General features: G+C 44.2%; 1 protein-coding gene across 1 annotated transcript; it reads right to left on the bottom strand.

The window, feature by feature from the left end:
* Positions 1 to 514: 514 nt before the first annotated feature.
* On the bottom strand, positions 515 to 17,819 carry RSAD2 (radical S-adenosyl methionine domain containing 2). The gene is given in 6 exon segments (NM_001045941.1): positions 515 to 2,108; positions 4,025 to 4,057; positions 6,219 to 6,368; positions 8,853 to 9,082; positions 13,136 to 13,297; positions 17,420 to 17,819. Coding segments are annotated over 6 exon segments (1,092 nt in total). The 5' UTR covers positions 17,772 to 17,819; the 3' UTR covers positions 515 to 1,943.
* Positions 17,820 to 18,977: the final 1,158 nt, after the last annotated feature.

Raw genomic sequence — 18,977 nt, forward strand, 5'->3', positions numbered from 1 at the left:
TTATCATGATTCTCTTTATTGATCGAAGAACTAGACTCCAAACTCCAGATTGTCATAGAAGAGGAGCTGACATATCAGATGTTTCAGATTCATACTTTGTATACCAGCATGCTGTTACTAATGCCCAGTCTTTCCAGGTTTCCTAAGACAAAATTCCATTCCTATTGTCACAACCTAACCAAGAAGTAATTGAAAGCACCACAAAAATACTTGCCTTTAATACTTTAATGGCGATACCTCACTGAAATTATCTTTTATTTTCCTAATAAAAAGAAATACATCTCACAAAATAGACCCAAATATTTAAAAACAAAATATAAAGCAAAATGTTATATAATCCAAACTTGAAATTTACTGTAATGCTACTTCTTCAGCTAAAGAAAAATGAACACTTGAATATTTTAAACATTAAGGAATTGAAAATTCTGTCAGTGCATAAGGAAGTGGGTGGTGGTGTAAAAACAGCTGGAAAGTGTATTTAAAATAGCTTATTTTTCATTTTTCTTTTTTTTCATTTTTTTAATTTTATTGTTTTTATCTTTATATACATATTTTTTTCATTTTTCTAAGTGCAATGTTTTACTTTATATTATTTCTCTTTGGGGAAAGAGAAATGTAGTTTCCCTCAGGTTGAGAGAAATTCACTTCATATTTCATTTGAATCACAGTGACTTAACATTTGAAGTAAGGATATCTTTTCTGAGGAAAAAAAAAATCACTTAAACCGAACTTTTAAAATCTGCAAGTCTTGAAAAAAAGATTCTGAAGTAGAATATCTACGTGGAGGCTTAACAGAATCAGGCAACATTTAGATGCCATCTAGTGGCCAAAACGGCAGCTGGATTATTAATTAAAGAGTTCTTTGAGCAAAAAATTGTCTGTGATTTTGCTGTTTTAGAGCAATGATAGGAAACTATTACTTCCCAGGCAATGGGATAGTGTTACATGAATAAAATTACACGAATAAAGTTCAGGTGGTATTTCCACCAGAAGAGGGTTTTGTTCCTTGACCCAATTCAAATGACGTTTTTCTTCGAGCTCTTTCTTAGCAGTAAGAGAAGGCTCTGGAACTTTCTCACGTTGCCCTAGATTACATCCTTATTTCAAGTGGTTCAGAGTTAAATGGGAAAGAGTAGCTTTGTGCCACAGCCTTATTCACAGAAAAGCCAGGTCCAGTCGCAGCCCCCTGCTCCGCTGTCACCTGGTGCTTTTGCCAACGGGATCGTGCCGATCCAGGAAACTGTCACTTCCTGGTGATGTGCAGACAACCGAGCAAATAAACAATGTTGTTGCCTGCAGGCTCAGAAGATCCGCACGGCAACCCAAGCCCCGACCCCGTGTCAACTCCATCATGAAACGTAAAGCATACCTGGGTTTTGTTAAGACTCTTGGAAAACAAAAGGGAGATGGCTCACATTCCTGGCATAGTCAGTATGGGCTGCAGATTTTCTCTTTCTGGGTCTCACCAAAGCCTGATAAGATGAACATTTCTTATTTTTTGAAATATGTATGGACTATTTATCAACGTCTAGTTAAGTATCCAAGGTTGCAATGATATAAAGGCTGAGAAATAAAAAGCCTCCCCACAGGTGGAGAGACTTCCTAATTTTTCCAGATGGGAAAATAACTATAAACTGAAAGGACTGGGAAAACAACTCCAAAACGGAAGCACAGGAGCCACAGTAGACACTACTTGAGCATTAAATGCAAAATGAGCTACTTAACTAAGGTTAATTGTCTTGTATGAGCTACGGATTTCAATTATCTATGTTATTTGTGTGGGTTCAGTTACCACAGACAAGCAGATTCCACATGCGATGAAAACAGGATTTGGGGCCCCTGAGAAGTGCCCATCAGAAGGGGGGCAGCCACACACAGAGTCCCAAGGTGGTCCCCACGGGTGGGCAGAGGGTGGTCCAGCTTCCAGCTTCACCAGTTCAACTTCACCAGTCTAACTTCAGGTCTGCTTTGCTCCATACATATTTCCCTCCTCGCTTTAGAAACATCTTCTCATCAAAGCCACTGAATTTTATAGCTTCTTCTACACCCACGTCCAAGATGGACTTGGAAGGATCCTTCCGCCCATTTCTACAGTTCAGGAAGCGCATCTAGGAAATTCAGGACAAAAGTTAGAATATTTCCATATAATTTTCCTATAAAACTCAACTAGAGGGATCAACTCAAAATGATTCTGGATATTCCAATCATTCCAACAAATGTTTGTGGAGACCTATAAGTGAGATGCTCCCCTGGGGATGCTGAGCCCATTGGACAGCATTTCTGCTCTCAACCAGCTCTCTTCACCCACCTGAACACGTTAGGCCAGGTAAGTGCAGGATAACCAGAATTGTATACATGTACGTATCCCTCCATTGGAGGGTAGGATAATTTGGAAAGTCTTCCAAAAGATGCTGACATCTGAGTTGTGTTTTGAAATTGTAAGCCGGAGAGAGTAGTATTGTTAAAGCCCAGAAACAATACAGTAAATTTGCGAAATTTCAGGTAGATGATATTGCTGGTGTGAAAACTGTGTGTGCACAAGCAAGTGAAGAATAATAAAATGTTCTTTTAAGAAAGGGAGAGAAGGTTGTACGAAAAGGCACTTCAAAGCCAGGCAGGTCCCACATCAAGAAGTGTCACGTGCCCTGTTAAGGGTCTTGGTGGTGGTATTCACTCACTCAGCCTGTCCGACTCTTTGCTACCCCCATGGACTGTAGCCCGCCAAGCTCCTCTGTCCCTGGGATTTCCCAGGCAGGAACACTGGAGTGGGTTGCCATTTCCTCCTCCAGGGGATCTTCCTGGATCAGGGATTGAACCCACATCTCCTGCATTGGCAGTCAGGTTCTTTGCCACTGAGCCACCAGGGAAGTCCAGGGGTCTTGGTTTTTATCCTAAATTAAGCATCCTGGAGCGAGGAACCAGATCTTCATACCTTATGACCTACCATGGCACAGAGCATTTTATAGTAATTCTTACTGAATCAAAATGCTCTTAAATTGTCAAAAGTAAATTTTGTTCCCACTCTGTTTATTCCAACTATGCAGATACCAGAGAATTTTGAAGGAACATTGGTAAAAATCCCCAGGCAGTAAGGATACTCCAAAAATAAATTCCGTTTGACTTTTCCTCTCTACCTTGAACCCATAAACTAAACACTTGTGTTATCACCCTCACCCCTCTGCTCTGTAAAGAAAGCTCATATTGACAAAAAAGTGAATGACTGTGAAGTATCACTGATTAACTTGAAAATAATAAAGTGTCAAAAGTCACAGTAAGCATTTCTTGAAACACCAAATCCAACTTAAATATGGAAAAGCCACTGTTCTTGGAACTCATTTCTTAAACACAGGTCTTTGAATGGAAGTATTTGTCCTGTGCTAGAAATATTGGCAAACGTTTCTGAATTGGGACAAAAACAGAAGAGACAGAGAGAGAAAGGGAAAGTGATTTTTCAGTTTTGAGAATGCTGGGTTATCTTTTCCCTCGGAAGGCAGTGGCATAGGAATGTATTGGTGGCTTTAGGGGACTCTGCAACCTCTTCACCCCAAAGCTGACGGCAATCTGTTAGAGATAAGCCGGCAGCATCTGAGGAATTAAAGGCAATAATGTGACTTGTGACACATCCTTCCTGCAAAGAACCCCTGGTACCCCATGACCAGAGAAGCCAGCCAAAGATGGCATAACAGAGGGAGTCTGCTTTGTGTGATGTCAGCTCCACACAACCTCCGTGGATCCATGGCCACGGAGAAGACACCGTGTAGTGGCGGAGGGGGCAGGGTGGTCATGCAAACATGGGCACTGGGTTCAAGCCAACACCTGCCCAACGCCTTAGCTCCAATGTGGGCACAGTGGATGAAGTCAGGGCTCTATAGTGTTGATGCTAATCAGTGACAATAAAAATAGGAAATGCTGGCTAAAAAGAACGAATATGGGTTAAACGGTTATGCTGATTGTAACTCAACTCTGGCCTTGCTGCTTAGCTTATTTTTAAGGGATCATTTTATGATGCACTAGAAATACTCACATATTCATCCAGAATAAGGTAGGAATCTCTCATCTGCAAAGGAGAAATTACAGACAAATTTAGTTTCAGGCATATTTTTCAGTACGTACACTCAGCTGTCTGCCTTACAATGTTCGTGTGTTTGCTTCACCTTATCTCTGGAGTCACCATTTCTCAAATCTCCTGAGCATCTTTGGATTCATCTCCACAAGGTAAGCCACCTGCCAGGACCCCGCCCCCACCCAAAATGCCCCCCACCCGGGCAAGCTGTCTGTGTCCATTCAGATTCTAACAGATTCCAGCAAGCTGGCCTCTGCGTCCTGCTGGAAGGGTCACAGGGCGCTCTGAAAGCGCCTCTGACAAGGAAACACCCAGGCTAACTCTCCATGCCCTCCAGATCTTGGAGTGCCCCGTCCTTCCCTGTTCAGTGTTCCTCATGTGTGTGACATGCCTCTAACGGACCCCCTTTTCAGTGAATAAAGCAGAATCTCTAATGCTACTGCCTGTGTACTAAGTTGCTTCAGCCGTGTCCAACTCTTCGCCACCCCGTGGACTGTAGTCCCCCAGGCTCCTCTGTCTATGGGATTCTCCAGGCATGAATACTGGAGTGGGTTGCCAGTTCTTTCTCCAGGGGATCTTCCCAACCCAGGGATCGAACCTGTGTCTCTTATGTCTCCTGGATTGTCAGGCGGGTACTTTACCACTAGAGCCACCTGGGAAGCCCTTTAATGCTATTACCTGGGAGCTTACTGAGGACTTGAACATTGCTTTCATTCCTCGTAACTAGTGACGTCTTTCAGAGGTAGGCGGAGGGTGTATCTGTACTTCTGTAGGAAGTTGTACCCTCCCTACGTACCCACAGAGGTTGGGGTCTGCACATGTGTTTGCATAAAGGCCAGATTGTAAATATTTTTCAGTCTTGTAGGCTGTTGGTCTCTACGGCAACTTTAGTTCACCTTTCTTTACCTTTGACATAGGTGAAGTCAGCCCAACCTTGCCTCTCACACAGCTGAGGTCAGCTAACTTTATCTCTGATGTGGGTGAGGTCAGTTAACCCTTTTTCTGATGTAGGTGAGGTCAGTTAATCCTGCCTCTGACATGGTGAGGTCAGTTAATTCTATGACTCAGGCCCCTGTGTTTCTGAAATGGGGGAGTGATTTCTGGTTCATGGTCCCTCTGTGAAGAACTCACCCAAGTATTAATAGTAATGCTTATTATAACTTATATGTTCTTTGATCTCACATTAACTGCATAATTAAGACAACTTTTATAAAGTCAAATACAACAGTGTGGACATATGAGTATTCTCCTCTGTTTTCTGTCCTCTTTTTGAAAGCTGCTCTGACCCCATCTGGGAATTTTCTTATTCATGCTCTGGTCAACATGACTTAGGAGTCTAAAGCATAAGGAATGAGTCCTTGTTCTGGAATTTCCAATATGATATAAGCATGTGAGGGAGAGATTTTGCTGCATGTTTATTCTTCGGGGGAAGATGGGGAAAGCTTTTGATTTTTAAATAATTGAAAAATAATAAAACTACCTATTTTAGAAAAATTTAAAGTCTGAAGAGTTATCAAGGTAGACAAAAATGATTGATAATCCATTACCCCAAGACGACCACAGGATGCGTACATACACACCCGTGCACACTAGGATTAAAGGTAGAATGGATTTTGCCTGTTGTTCTTTATTTCCACCCAATATCATATCATGCAAATTTATCCTGGCTCCCTAATGTACTTAGTCAGTATAACATTCCATACTGACAACATGAGTTTACCTGTTCTCTGTATGCTGAGTATCAGACTACCTTCAATTTTTTTTTTTTTTACTCCTCTCCTTAACACTGCAGGAACATAGCTTTGAACAAGAAGTTCTTTTTTCCTTTGGCTTCAGAGAACACTCTGATTATTTACTCTGTGGAATCTCTGCAGGGTAGACATGCTTTGGCTGACATGGTTTAATCTACAGGACATACGCATTTGTGCTAACAAGACATATCCACTGTTCTCACTGGAAACCTAAAGATTTAGTACAGCTTCTATATCTACCATGAGACTCCTCCCCTTTCTCCACGAAACCCTCCCACATCCCAGCATGGGCAGCCCTTGGTGGAGACACTTTTCTCTTTGGAGCTACGTGTGTGATGGGAAACAAAATGATGTTCACTTTCTATTAATACACTTTAATACACTTAGAAAGTTCACTTTCTGACCTTCTGGTTAGACTCGGGCACCAAGCAGGACACATCCTTGTGGCGATCCAAGAACGCTTCAAACTCCTCGTCGCTGATCACGAACCGTTCCGCTTCTCTCAGAGCATCTTCTCCAGAGTTCTCACCCTCAATTATGAGACACTGGAAGACCTGAAACACAAGGGTGGTGTTGGCCTCCTAACGAGCTTTCCACCACTTTTTATCCCAAATTGCATTTCCCTCTGAACCAAGCTTCATCCCTCCTGAGCAGAGAAAGTGAAATTGTTAGTCGCTCAGTTGTGTCCGGCTCTTTGCGACCCCGTGGACTGTGGACTGCAGCCCACCATGCTCCTCTGTCCATGGGATTTCCCAGGCAAGCATACTGGAGTGAGCACACATTTCCTTCTCCAGGAGATCTTCCTGACCCAGGGATCGAACCCACGTCTCCCGCATTGCAGGCGGATTCTTTACCATCTGCGTCACCAGGGAAGCTCAGCAGAGAAAACTTGTTCAACTGAGGAACATTCTAGAAAGACACTGCTCTGGCAAAATGAAAATGTGACCTGAAATTTAGGAATATGGTACTAAAAGCCCAAATATTCCCAAAATATAATGTTTTAAAAAACTGATCTAGGTTATATTTGATTTAGTCTTTTTTTTTTTTTTTTCATAATATGAGTTAAATGAATTGAAGTTGCTCAGTCGTGTCCAACTATTTTCAACCCTGTGGACTGTAGTCTGCCAGGCTTCTCCATCCATGGAATTTTCCAGGCAAGGATACTGGAGTAGGTTGCTATTTCCTTCTCCAGGGGATCAACATTGGGTAATTGGGCATCTTTTACAAAATTAGAAACTTCAGCTGAAATCAATGTAAATTCATAAGAATATTTTATATATCTAGAAATCTCTCTTAGTGTTCTGAAAATAATCTTCATGAGATGAACAGAATTGGAATTGGAAAGTATAGGAGAGGAACTCCTTTACTATTACTTTTGGGGTCATCTCTAGCCTTTGGGTTTGGAACATCAGCTAGTTATACCTATTGAGATGAACAGTTTTGGGGGACTTGAGGAATAGAAGTGATTTTTATGTATATATCTATGTCATAGTTCTTTGATACAAAATAATCAGGTTTATAATACGCGTGCTCAGTCACTCAGTTGTGTCCAACTCTTTGCGACTCCATGGACTGTAGCCCACCAGGCTCCTCTGTCCATGGGTTTCTCCAGATAAGAATACTGGAGTGGGGAGTGGGTTGCCATGCCCTCTTAACAGGGGCTCTTCCTGACCCAGGAATCTTCCTGAGATGCACACCTCCTGCATCTCCTGCATTGGCAGGCACATTCTTTATAACTAGTGCCACCTGGGAAGCCATTTATAATACATCTGCCTATAAATTTTCAATTTTTTAGATCAGCATTTTATTGTTAGTATTTATACTGTGGTATTTTTAAAAGTAGTTTTTAAACCTTTATAGAAATGCATATTGTTTCTTACTACATTTTAGATTTAAGTGATGAAATATACCAGTTGAAATAGGCTTCCTAAAATATTTAACACTTTAATTTTGAGGTAGTCCCTTTAGGTTTTAAGCCATTATGTGCATGCATGCCTGCTAAGTTGCTTCAGTCATGTCCGACTCTTTGAGACCCCATGAACCATAGCCCGCCAGGCTCCTCTGTCCATGGGATTCTCCAGGCAAGAATATGGAGTGGGTTGTCATTCCTTCTCCAGAGGATCTTCCAGACCTAGGGATCAAATCCAGGTCACCTGCACTGGATTTAATCCACTGCAGGAGGATTTTTTACCATCTGAGTCAAGGAAGACTCATCTGCTAGAGAAGGAGTCAAATACCGCCTCCTACATGAAGTCTTCCTGGTTTTTTGGCAGAATTAAACCTTTCCCATTTTGCCTTCCCACTTTATCCCAGCAGACATAGCTTCATATTCCATGAGTTTTCTTCCTCTCTTTTCCTTCCTAGAATTGAATTCTACATACTATCTTCAGTTGTATTAGTCTGGGATCCAGCCACAGACTTTGATGGATTCTTGCATGACAATGACCAGGGCAAATTGTTAAGAATACATATTCAGGGGCTTCCTTGGCGGTCCAGTGATTAAGAAATCTCCTTGCAATGCAAAGGACACAAGTTCAATCCCTGAACTGGGAAGATCCCACATGCCTCGGAGCCACTAAGCCCATGCACCACAACTACTGAGCCCAGGAGCTGCAAATCCTGAGTCCACATGCTGTTAACTACTGAAGTCTAAAGCTTGTGCTCTGCATCAAGAGAAGTCACCATAATGAGAAGCTCACACCCTGCACCTAGAGAATAGACCCTCATTGCTGCAATTAGAAAAAAGTTCATGTGGCAGTGAAGACCCAGCACAGTCAAAAATGAATAAATCTTTACCAAAAACAAAACAAAACAAAAACCGACATATTCACACAAGTCCTCCTGCTAATCTGTTTCAGGACAGTGCGTATGGGATGAGTCCCCAGAAGTCAATTCTAAGTCTAGCAGCAAGAAGGACCAAACCCAGCTGGCTCTCTGAGTCCAGAGCTCTCTGTATCCTTATCATTTTTGGTGTCCCTGAAGCAAATCTCTCCTGAACGCTCACTGCATTACAATCACAAAAGCAATGCGGTTGGTACCTTCCAGCGGACGGGGTTGAGCGCGGTTATCTGTTCCTTCATATCCTCGTCCACGTTGAATCGATTGATGACTGAGTTTATCTTGAAGGCCACTCTGTATTCCTTACACCATGTCCTCAGTTTCTGGAGATTTTCCACGTGGTTCTTCTTTCCTTGACCACGGCCAATAAGGACATTGACCTGCTCGTCAAAGCTGTCACAGGAGATGGCGAGAATGTCCAAATATTCACCTGAGGGAAAACGATCACCGTTAGGCTTTTCTGTCCAAGGAGGAAAACTTAGGTTAAGCTTTTCCATCCAAGGATGAAAGCATAGGATTTGGGGCTTCCCTGGTGGCTGACGGGGAAAAAATCGGCCTGCCAACGCAGGAGACACGGGTTCACTCCCTGATCTAGGAAGATGCCCACATGCCTCAGAGCAACCAAGCCCGAGTACCACTACTGAGCTTGGGCTCCAAGCCCAGGAGCCACAGCGACAGAAGCCTACATGCCCCTGAGCCTGTGCTTCGCAACACGAGAAGCCTCTACAAGGAAGAGTTGCCTCTTGTGCCCAAAACTAGAGAAAAGCCCTCACAGCAGGGAAGTCAGCACAGCCAAAAACAAAGAAATAAAATTATATATATATATAAAAGAGCATAGGCTTTCAAGCCAGAGGTGGAGAACTGGAGCCTTAAGGACCACAGAAGTAGGCAAAAACGTTTTGTTTGTTCCTCCAGACATTTAAAAATGTTACAGGAGCTAAATCTGACTACATGTCAGCTCTGTGTCTGTTACTTTGACCTTTGCTTCCCTTTGCTATTGTTCACTAAAAGAATACTGTCCATACACAATGGCCTGCCTCAGAGAACCCTGGCCCTCTGCCTGAATGTTAAACCAAAATGCTTTTGTTCAGAGAAACACCCTGAACTTGTCCACCTGCAAGAGAAAAGAAACATACATATCCTTCCTGAGGGCCCTTGAGGGAATAATTGCAAAACCTGGGGCCTTTTTACTTTATTCCTCATCTGCTCCAGACCCCAATGAGATGCTTTTTTTGAGACAGTCTGCGATCTGGTCCTTCTGCCAGCTTTTGGAGTCAAGTCCTTATTCCTTGTCTCAACACCTCCTCTCCCAGTTTTAAGGCTTGTCGTGTGGTGAGCAGAGCCAGCTTCGACTTGGTAACAAAAATATTTCATGCTGTTTTCAAAGAGTTTTATTTGGGAGATTGAACATAGTCATTAAAAAGAATGAAATAATGCAACCACAGCAATATGGATGGACCAGGAAATTGTCATATTGAGTGAAGTTGGGCAGAAAAAGAGAAACATGGAATGATAGGGCTTGTATTGCAGAATCTTAAAAATGATACACAGGAACTTATTTACAAATGGAAACAGACTCTCTGACTTAGAGAATGAATGCATGATCACCGGGAGGGAGCAGGGCAGTGACAGCCTCGGGTCTGCGACTAACCAAGTGGAAGCACTTGGGACTGACCTGGACAGTCTATGACCATAGACTGACCATAGCGGTCTAAACTGTTATGTTTAAAACAGACAACCAACAAGCACCTACTATGGAGCAAAGGGAACTCTGCTCAATACTCTTTAATAACCTTAATGGGAAAAAGAATTTGAGAAAGAGTAGATTTATGTATAACTAAATTGGAGGAGGAAATGGCAACCCACTCCAGTATTCTTGCCTGGGAAATTCTATGGACAGAGGGGCTTGGCCGGCTATATAGTCCATGGGGTTGCAGAGTCTGACACGACTGAGCGACTGAGCACGTGGAACACACTCTAATACAAAATAAAAGGTGTAAAAAAATAGAGTGTAGATTTAGGATGTATCTTTAATAGTCTGAGGGTATGGCAACACTAACCCTGATCTCTGATATAGGACAAAAATCAATGGCTGTTCACAATTGGCTGTCAAAGTGTCTGCTATGAATAGTCCTTGCACTTTCTTGTTTTCTCCAGTGATCTTTTTTCTTTGCTGTTTTTCAGTCACTAAGTCATTCATGTCTGATTCTTTGTGACCCCATGGACAGCAGCATGCCAGGCTCTCCTGTCCTCCACTAACTCCAGGAGTTTGGTCAAATTCATGTCCATTGAGTTGGTGATGCTATCTAACCATCTCATCCTCTGCCTCCCACTTCTCCTCCTGCCTTCAGTCTTTCCCAGCATCAGGGTCTTTTCCATTGAGTCGACTTTTCGCATCAGGTGGTCAAAGTATTGGATCTTCAGCATCATCCTTTTTCTTGCTGCTACTGCTAAGTCACTTCAGTCGTGTCCGACTCTGTGTGACCGACCCCATAGACGGCAGCCCACCAGGCTCCGCTGCACCTGGGATTCTCCAGGCAAGAACATTGGAGTGGGTTGCCATTTCCTTCTCTAACTCATGAAAGTAAAAAGTGAAAGTTAAGTCGCTCAGTCATGTCCAACTCTTCACAACCCCATGGACTTCGGCCTACCAGGCTCCTCCGTCCATGGGATTTTCCAGGCAAGAGTACTGGAGTGGGGTGCCATTCTTAGACACTTCCAAATTTGCTACTTTGCACTGCCTTTCCAGACCAGCTTCTGAGCTTTTGCCCTAAGGTGCAACACTGCTCGTGGTCCTTACTCCTCACACCACACCTCTTGGAGGGAACGCACTGCCCAGGACACAGCCAGCAAACCCAACTCAGTCTTCTCTGCTTACATGGCTCCCTAACCCTGTCTTATCTCTCTAAATCCAGTTCCCAAAGCTTACTTTTGAATTTCTGATGGTCACCTTTGACTGAGTGACTACCTTCACGGGTGTTTTGTTGCTGACTTGTGGCCCTGTGCTCCTCCTGTTAACCTTTCCCAGATGGGAAGTACAACCCTCCCCCACACCCCACCCTCCCCTCCCCCACGTCCATATTTCTTCATTGTTTAGGAAAGAGGGTTTCATCAGAGATTCCCGTGAACATCCTCAATAAATCATACATGCAACTACCCTTTGAGTGATTTCAAGACTCAAACAACTCACAGAAAGCAAACACAGAACATTTACCCAAAGAGTCCAATCAGAACTGTTTACTAAAATGGTAGTAGTGCTCTGTGCTGACCTAAATGGGGTGGAAATCAAAAAAAAGAGGGGATACATGTAAACAAACAGCTGATCCACTCTGCTGTACGGCAGAAACTAACACAATATTGTAAACAGCTATACTCCAATAAGAATTAATTTTAAAAAACTGTTAAAAAACAAAATAAATAGAATAGACTAAATAAATAAGTCAAATAAAGTGTAATAATAGCTAACATTTTTCACATGCTTCCTAAATTCCAGGTAATGCTCTAAGAATATTAATAAGTGTAAGTGTTAGTCACTCAGTCATGCCCAACTCTTTGCAACCCCATGGACTGCAGCCCACCAGGCTCCTGTGTCCAAGAGATTTTCTAGGCAAGGATACTGGAGTGGGTTGCCATTTACTTCTCCAAGAATATTAATATCTATGTAAAAATTAGCACTAAGGGACCTCTACAGTCTTAGGCTTCTCTGGTGGCTTAGTGGTAAAGAATCCACCTGCCAATGTAGGAGACACAGGTTTGATCCCTGAGTCAGGAAGAGCCCCTGGAGAAGGAAATGGCAACCTACTCCAGTATTTTTGCCTGGAGAATCCCATGGACAGAGGAGCCTGGCAGGTTACTATTCATGAGGTCACAAAAGAGTAGGACACGACTTAGTGGCAAAATATCAACAGTCTTAAGACCAGGCGTTCGTAACCCTGATTGCAGAGTGGAATCCCTTTGGAGCACCCCAAGTTGGAATGTCCACACACCACAAGGCTCTGAAATAAATAGTCTGGAGGCCAGTCCCAGCAGTGATGTCTTATTTAAAGTTCCTCAGTAGCCAAAAAATACATAGCCAGAGGGGAGAATGACTATTTTAGTCCAATCCCTCAATTTATACAGGACACTACTAAAATAGAGTCATTTACATAAATACTCTAAAAATTAAACATGAATAGGAAACAATAAGGTCAGGGCTTGCCAAACTGTCCACTGTGTTCATCTTCCCCACTAATGACTCAACTAAAGCTACTTTGATAATGGACGGGAGCATCTGCTGGTGGGTCCTGCTATCTGCTTTGCCATACTTGTTTATGAGAGCCCTACTGAAACTTGGCGTGCAGCCTGAAGAGAGATTACAACAAGCATACTTGCTTTTTTCCTCCCTTCGGATCCCCAGCAGGCCAGGCCAGAGGCCCAGGATGGAAGGAAATACAGTGACCAACAGTGACAGAGGCCAGAGTCACATGCCGTGGGGGCTGCTTACCGTACTTCTGGAACCACCTCTCGCGGATCAGGCTCCCGTTGCTGACAATGCTGACGCTGGGCAGCTGCAGCTCCTGCTTACAGAACTTCACCAGCCTGCCCAGGTACTCGCCCCGGTCCTGGAGGAATGGCTCCCCGCCTGAGAAGTTGATCTTCTCCATACCTGGGACAGACAGCACATGGAGTTTCCTTCTATTTTAGCACTTCATTAACATCCATTATCATTTTAATGGCAAAAGTAGAGTTTTCTCAAGGTAATAGAATGAGACTGGAGAGAAATGGCAAATAGATAGGGAAACAGTGACAGACTTTATGTTGGGGGGCTCCAAAATCACCACAGATGATGACTGCAGCCATGAAATTAAAAGACGCTTGCTCCTTAGAAGAAGAGCTATGACCAACCTAGACAGCATATTAAAAAGCAGTGACATTACTTTGCCAACAAAGGTCGGTCTAGTCAAGGCTATGGTTTTTCCAATAGTCATGTATGGATGTGAGAATTGGACTATAAAGAAAGCTGAGCACCAAAGAATTGATGCTTTTGAACTGTGGTGTTGCAGAAGACTCTTGAGAGTCCTTTGGACTGCGAGGAGATTCAACCAGTCCATTCTAAAGGAAATCAGTCCTAAATATTAATTGGAAGGACTGATGCTGAAGCTGAAACTCCAATACTTTGGCCACCTCGTGTGAAGGACTGACTCATTTGAAAAGACCCTGATGCTGGGAAAGATTGAGGGCAGGAGGAGAAGGGGACAACAGAGGGTGAGATGGTTGGATGGTATCACTGACTCAATGGACATGGGTTTGGGTAAACTCCGGGAGTCGGTGATGGACAGGGAGGCCTGGCGTGCCACAGTCCATGGGGTTGCAAAGAGTCAGACACGACTGAGGGACTGAACTGAACTGAACAGAGAGAAATGGAGCTAGGACATAGATCCAAGGACATAGGTCCAAGCTCCAAAGCCTTTGATCTTTCTAAAGTGAGTTTGCCCTCCATCCTGGCTTTCCCAGGACAGTCCTGGTTTACAGAGACCACATCTCATCAGTTGTTCTTCCCAGGACCTGTTTTGCTCTCAAATGTTTCTGCAGTAGGACAGTGATAAATTATATCATCTCACTCTTCATAAGCTAACATGCTAGGAGGCAGCTTGTGTGACAAGCATTATTATTCCAAATAAAATATTGTTCCCTAAAAGTGTGATTAAGCAGGGACAGGTAACTGGGGAAAGTGAAACAGTGTGTTGGCCAGTGGTGTAGCCCGTGATGAGTTTGAGGAGCAGGCCAGAGGGGATGAGTGAACGAGAAGACTGAAGGAACGGGATGTAGAGATGCAGCTAAGAGCTTAGAAAAGGAGCCATTCATTCACAGTGGCGGCAACACACAATCCATCCTGTCACAGCTCAGGTCAAGAGCTGTGACGATGCTCATAATGGCTGTGTTCTATTCAACCTGCTGTGTAAAAATCAGAGGAGTAAATAATATATTTTGGAAGCATCTTCATCCAGAGTGGTGGTGGTTTCGTTGCTTCAGTCATGTCAGACTCTTTCGACCTCATGGACTGTAGCCTGCCAGGCTCCTCCATCCATGGGATTCTCTAAGAACTCTGGAGTGGGTTGCCATTTCCTTCTCCAGGGAATTCCTTCCTGACCCAGGAGTCAAACCCAGGTCTCCTGCATTGCAGGCAGATTCTTTACCCACTGAGCTACGAAGGAAGCCTCTTCCTCCAGTGTAGCAATTTTAATTTTAAATGTAATGTATATTTACATTTATTTTCTTAATTTAAATTTAAAAGGAAATTTAAATTTTAACAGTCACCAAAATAGATTTTCCTTCATTTACCAGAAATTTCACTTATAGGACATGCCGCCCATACTATACCCTAACCATCTTAACTAACTTTGGTTTTCTTTACTTAAAACTGAGAGGTCACAATATGTATTAATCATAACTATAATAGTTTATGCTCTACTGAAAAAACAAGAGCATTCATTTATTTGTGGCTTGTAGAAACTTTGTAAGATTGATATATGAGCTATCATTTTGCTCTATATTTTAAAGAATATTAAACTGATAGTCAGAAAGTCAAATTTCTTGGCACATCTAATGAGTGCTGGAGCAGGAGCTCAAATACTGGCCTTATGAATCAAGAGTCTAAGTTCTTTCCACCACCTCAGTCCTCTCCTCATTTGTTCATTCATGCATTAATTCATCTATTCAAAAAATTCATTAGATTCCTATTACCTGCTAGATATTTTGCTAGATAAAATGATTAACAGAATGTCAAGTTTCAGTCTTAGAACTCAAACTCTTGGGGGGACCCAAGTATTAAAAACAGAACAGTAAAACAAAAGAGCACAATTTTAAACATGCTATAACAAGCAGTTAGGCTGCTTCCATTCCTTGGCAATGTAAGTAGTGTGCTGTGAACATAGCACTGTGCCATGTGCTTAGGTGCTCATTCATGTCTGCCTCTGCGACCTCATGGATTTTGGCCCACCAGGCTCCTCTGTCCATGGAAGTCTCCAGGCACGAATACTGGAGTGGGTTGCCATTCCTTTCTCCAGGGGATCTTCCTGACCCAGGGATCGAACCCCAGCCTCTTGGGTTTCCTGAATTGGCAGGCGGGTTCTTTACCTCTAGTGCCACCTGGGAAAGTATCTTGCATGAAGAAGACCAGGAATATTTCTAAGGAGCTTTGAAAGTTCACTAACAGAGCCTGGGGTGCCTGGCATTCCAGAAAGAGAGAACAGTGTGATCAGGGTCCACGAGGAAGGTGTTGGGGGAGAATTGTGTCACGTGATGTGCCCATAGCACGGGGTCCTTCAGGAAGTGGGGTGAGGACGGCAGCATGGTACTTGAAGCCTGTGCTCATAAGTTTGGGCTTGGAAGCCAGGGAAGAAAGTTCAGTAGGGGCAGTTATGCATCCAACATATATTTCCGTATGATCACGTGCTTTCCGTGGGGACAAAGGGACAATGAGATGAACTGCAACAGTCCTGGTGAGAAATACCAAGATGCTGAACTAGACGCCACTGGGAACGGCGGTGAGGTGGGTCAGACGCTGGATGAGCTTCGGATGACCGGGCAGACATATGGGGAGTGAAATACGTCAGATCCAGTAACGGTCAGGTGCACATTCTCAGCATGCTGCTGCTGCTGCTGCTGCTAAGTCGCTTCAGTCGTGTCCGACTCTGTGCAACCCCAGAGACGGCAGCCCACCAGGCTCCCCCATCTTGCCTGGGATTCTCCAGGCAAGAACACTGGAGTGGGTTGCCATTTCTTTCTCCAATGTATGAAAGTGAAAAGTGAAAGGGAAGTCACTCAGTCATGTCCGACTCCTAGAGACCCCATGGACTGCAGCCTACCAGGCTCCTCTGTCCATGGGATTTTCCAGGCAAGAGTAGTGGAGTGGGGGGCCATTGCCTTCTCTGCATTCTCAGCATATAAATTACCAAATTTGGCAAGGCTGGTGTCAGAATAGGAGCTAGTGGTTACCTCAGGCAGAAAGGGCAGGGGCTGAAGGTGGCAGGAGCTATGGGCACCCTGCTGTTCTCTGTGCAGATCTGCCTGCTCTTTATCAGGATGTGGTCACTGTGACGTGCAGTATGTGTGCAAGACAAGTACGTGTTATATGTCTGCAGCAGAGTTAAGCAAGTTGAGAAAGACTCTGGTGATGTGGCTGAGGTTGCTGGCTTAGGAAGTGCTCTAGGGAAGACAGGCAGATGGGAGAGGAGGAGGGCAGATCACCTTAGACCTGGACTGGCTGGGCTGTCTCTGAGATACCTGCCTGTTACTGATACGGTGACACTCAGTGAGCAAGTCTCCAGAGCAAAAGCACTGCCTTACTTGAATGGTACACAGCTTCTCTAAATATTCATGATAAGAGCACGTAAATAATCCCAAACAACAAACCCAAACATTGCATTTCTTAAGTCAAAAGTTTTTGTATTTGTTGGTAGCTCTTATCAGCTGTTTCTGGGGAACTCAGTACATCAACTCAGAGAGAGGCACAACTTCCCAACCTGCCTCCTTCCCCATGCTGCTCACTTAGAAGAAGCGGTGATGCTTTGCTCCCTGATGCAGCCCACTCTGCAAGTTGGGAAGATCTCGGCACCCATCCACAGCTCACCCCCACCTCCTCTGGCCGGAGTGCATCCCCACTGTGTCCTGGGAAGGACTGAGTTCCTGGGGAACCTCTCCGACCGGGACTGCTCCCTGACCCAGCCTCTTCGCCCTTCTTGAAGTGACTGAGCACCTGAGGGTTTTCCTGGGTCTGGGGACTCACCTGCTTCTTTCAGCATCAGCAGACCTTTCTTGGCCTCCTCCAGCGGCAGCACGAAGGACGTTTTGGCTGTGTGGAAGCAGAAGCCACACTTGTAGTTGCACTGGCGGGTGAAGTGGTAATTGACGCTGGTGGGGGTGGTGGGCAGGTCGCCGCCGTCCTCTCCCTCCGCCCTGCCGGGCTCCCCCGCTTCCCTCCTGTCCTGGAGCGGCCGGCTCCTCTCGCCCCCTGCCAGCCAAGATGCTGCACGGAGCTGGAGGAACAGGGGCCCCAAGCTGCTCCACACAGAGCCCAGGGGCTGCAGGAAGACATTCAGCAGCTTGAGAGCAAACGCAATGGGTACCAGCATCCACATGGTGGCAGGTGCCCTGAGGCTGCGCTGTGGTGGCAAGTGCCCTGAGACTGCGTTGCAGCTGCAGGCTGGCTTTTATACATGCCTGGCCCCCTGTCATACGGGAGGAGGAACACACCTTCCTTGACTAACGCTCAGCTGAGTGTTAAGTTTCGATTTCCTTCTTCGTGAAAATGAAAGTTGGAACAGGGCCAAGACTAAAGTCTCAGGAGTAGGACCAACATCTGGTTTTCTCTGCCCCATGGCATAGCTCCGTCTCCTGGAATCAGTACTAGTTCAGACTGGATGTAGATGGACATGCTGCTCTCGAATCTCTATTTGGATCCAGCAGGTAGTGATAGAACTAGGCAGAGACATAGCCACCTCTACAGCTGCTGCATTACTAGTGCAGGACATAACCTGTAGAAGCATCTGCCCCAGTGCCCTTTACTTGCGAGGGCTCAGTGAGAGTTTGTCTGGAGAGCCAAACAGTGAAGACTGATTGCCTGGTAAACGATGAGAGCAGACTCTATCAGCTCAGGACCCCTTTCAGATCTCAGTTGAAATGTATAGGCACATAAAAACATCAATGCCTGAATCTTCCTTTAGTGATTCATCTTAATGAATGTATTTTCACATGGTGAAAAGTTTCAAATGTTGAAATTAAGCCATTTATCTTTGCCTGCAGGTTTATGCTTGTCTATACCATTTTTAAAAGACAAGAGAAGAATCAGATGCTTTTCTAAGATCCTTCTTTTTTTTAAAAAAAAATTGAAGTATGGTTAATTTACAAGGTTGTATTAGTTTCAGGTGTACAAAAAAGTGATTCACTTATCAGTACAGTTCAGTCACTCAGTCATGTCTGACTCTTTGCGACCGCATGGACTGCAGCACGCCAGGCCTCTGTGTCCATCACCAACTCCTGGATTTAACTCAAACTCATGTCCTTTGAGTCCGTGATGCTATCCAACCATCTTATCCTCTGTTGTCCCCTTCTCTTCCCACCTTCAATCTTTCCCAGCATCAGGGTCTTTTCCAATGAGTCATTTCTTCGCATAAGGTGTCCAAAGTATTGGAGTTTCAGCTTTAGCATCAGTCCTTCCAATTAATATTCAGGACTGATCTTCTTTAGAATGGACTGGTTTGATGTCCTTGCAGTCCAAGGGACTCTCAAGAGTCTTCTGCAACACCACAGTTCAAAAGCTGTGGTACTCAGCTTTCTTTATAGTT

This window comes from Bos taurus, chromosome 11 (genome assembly GCF_002263795.3).
Source record: "Bos taurus isolate L1 Dominette 01449 registration number 42190680 breed Hereford chromosome 11, ARS-UCD2.0, whole genome shotgun sequence".
Classification (NCBI taxonomy): domain Eukaryota; kingdom Metazoa; phylum Chordata; class Mammalia; order Artiodactyla; family Bovidae; genus Bos; species Bos taurus.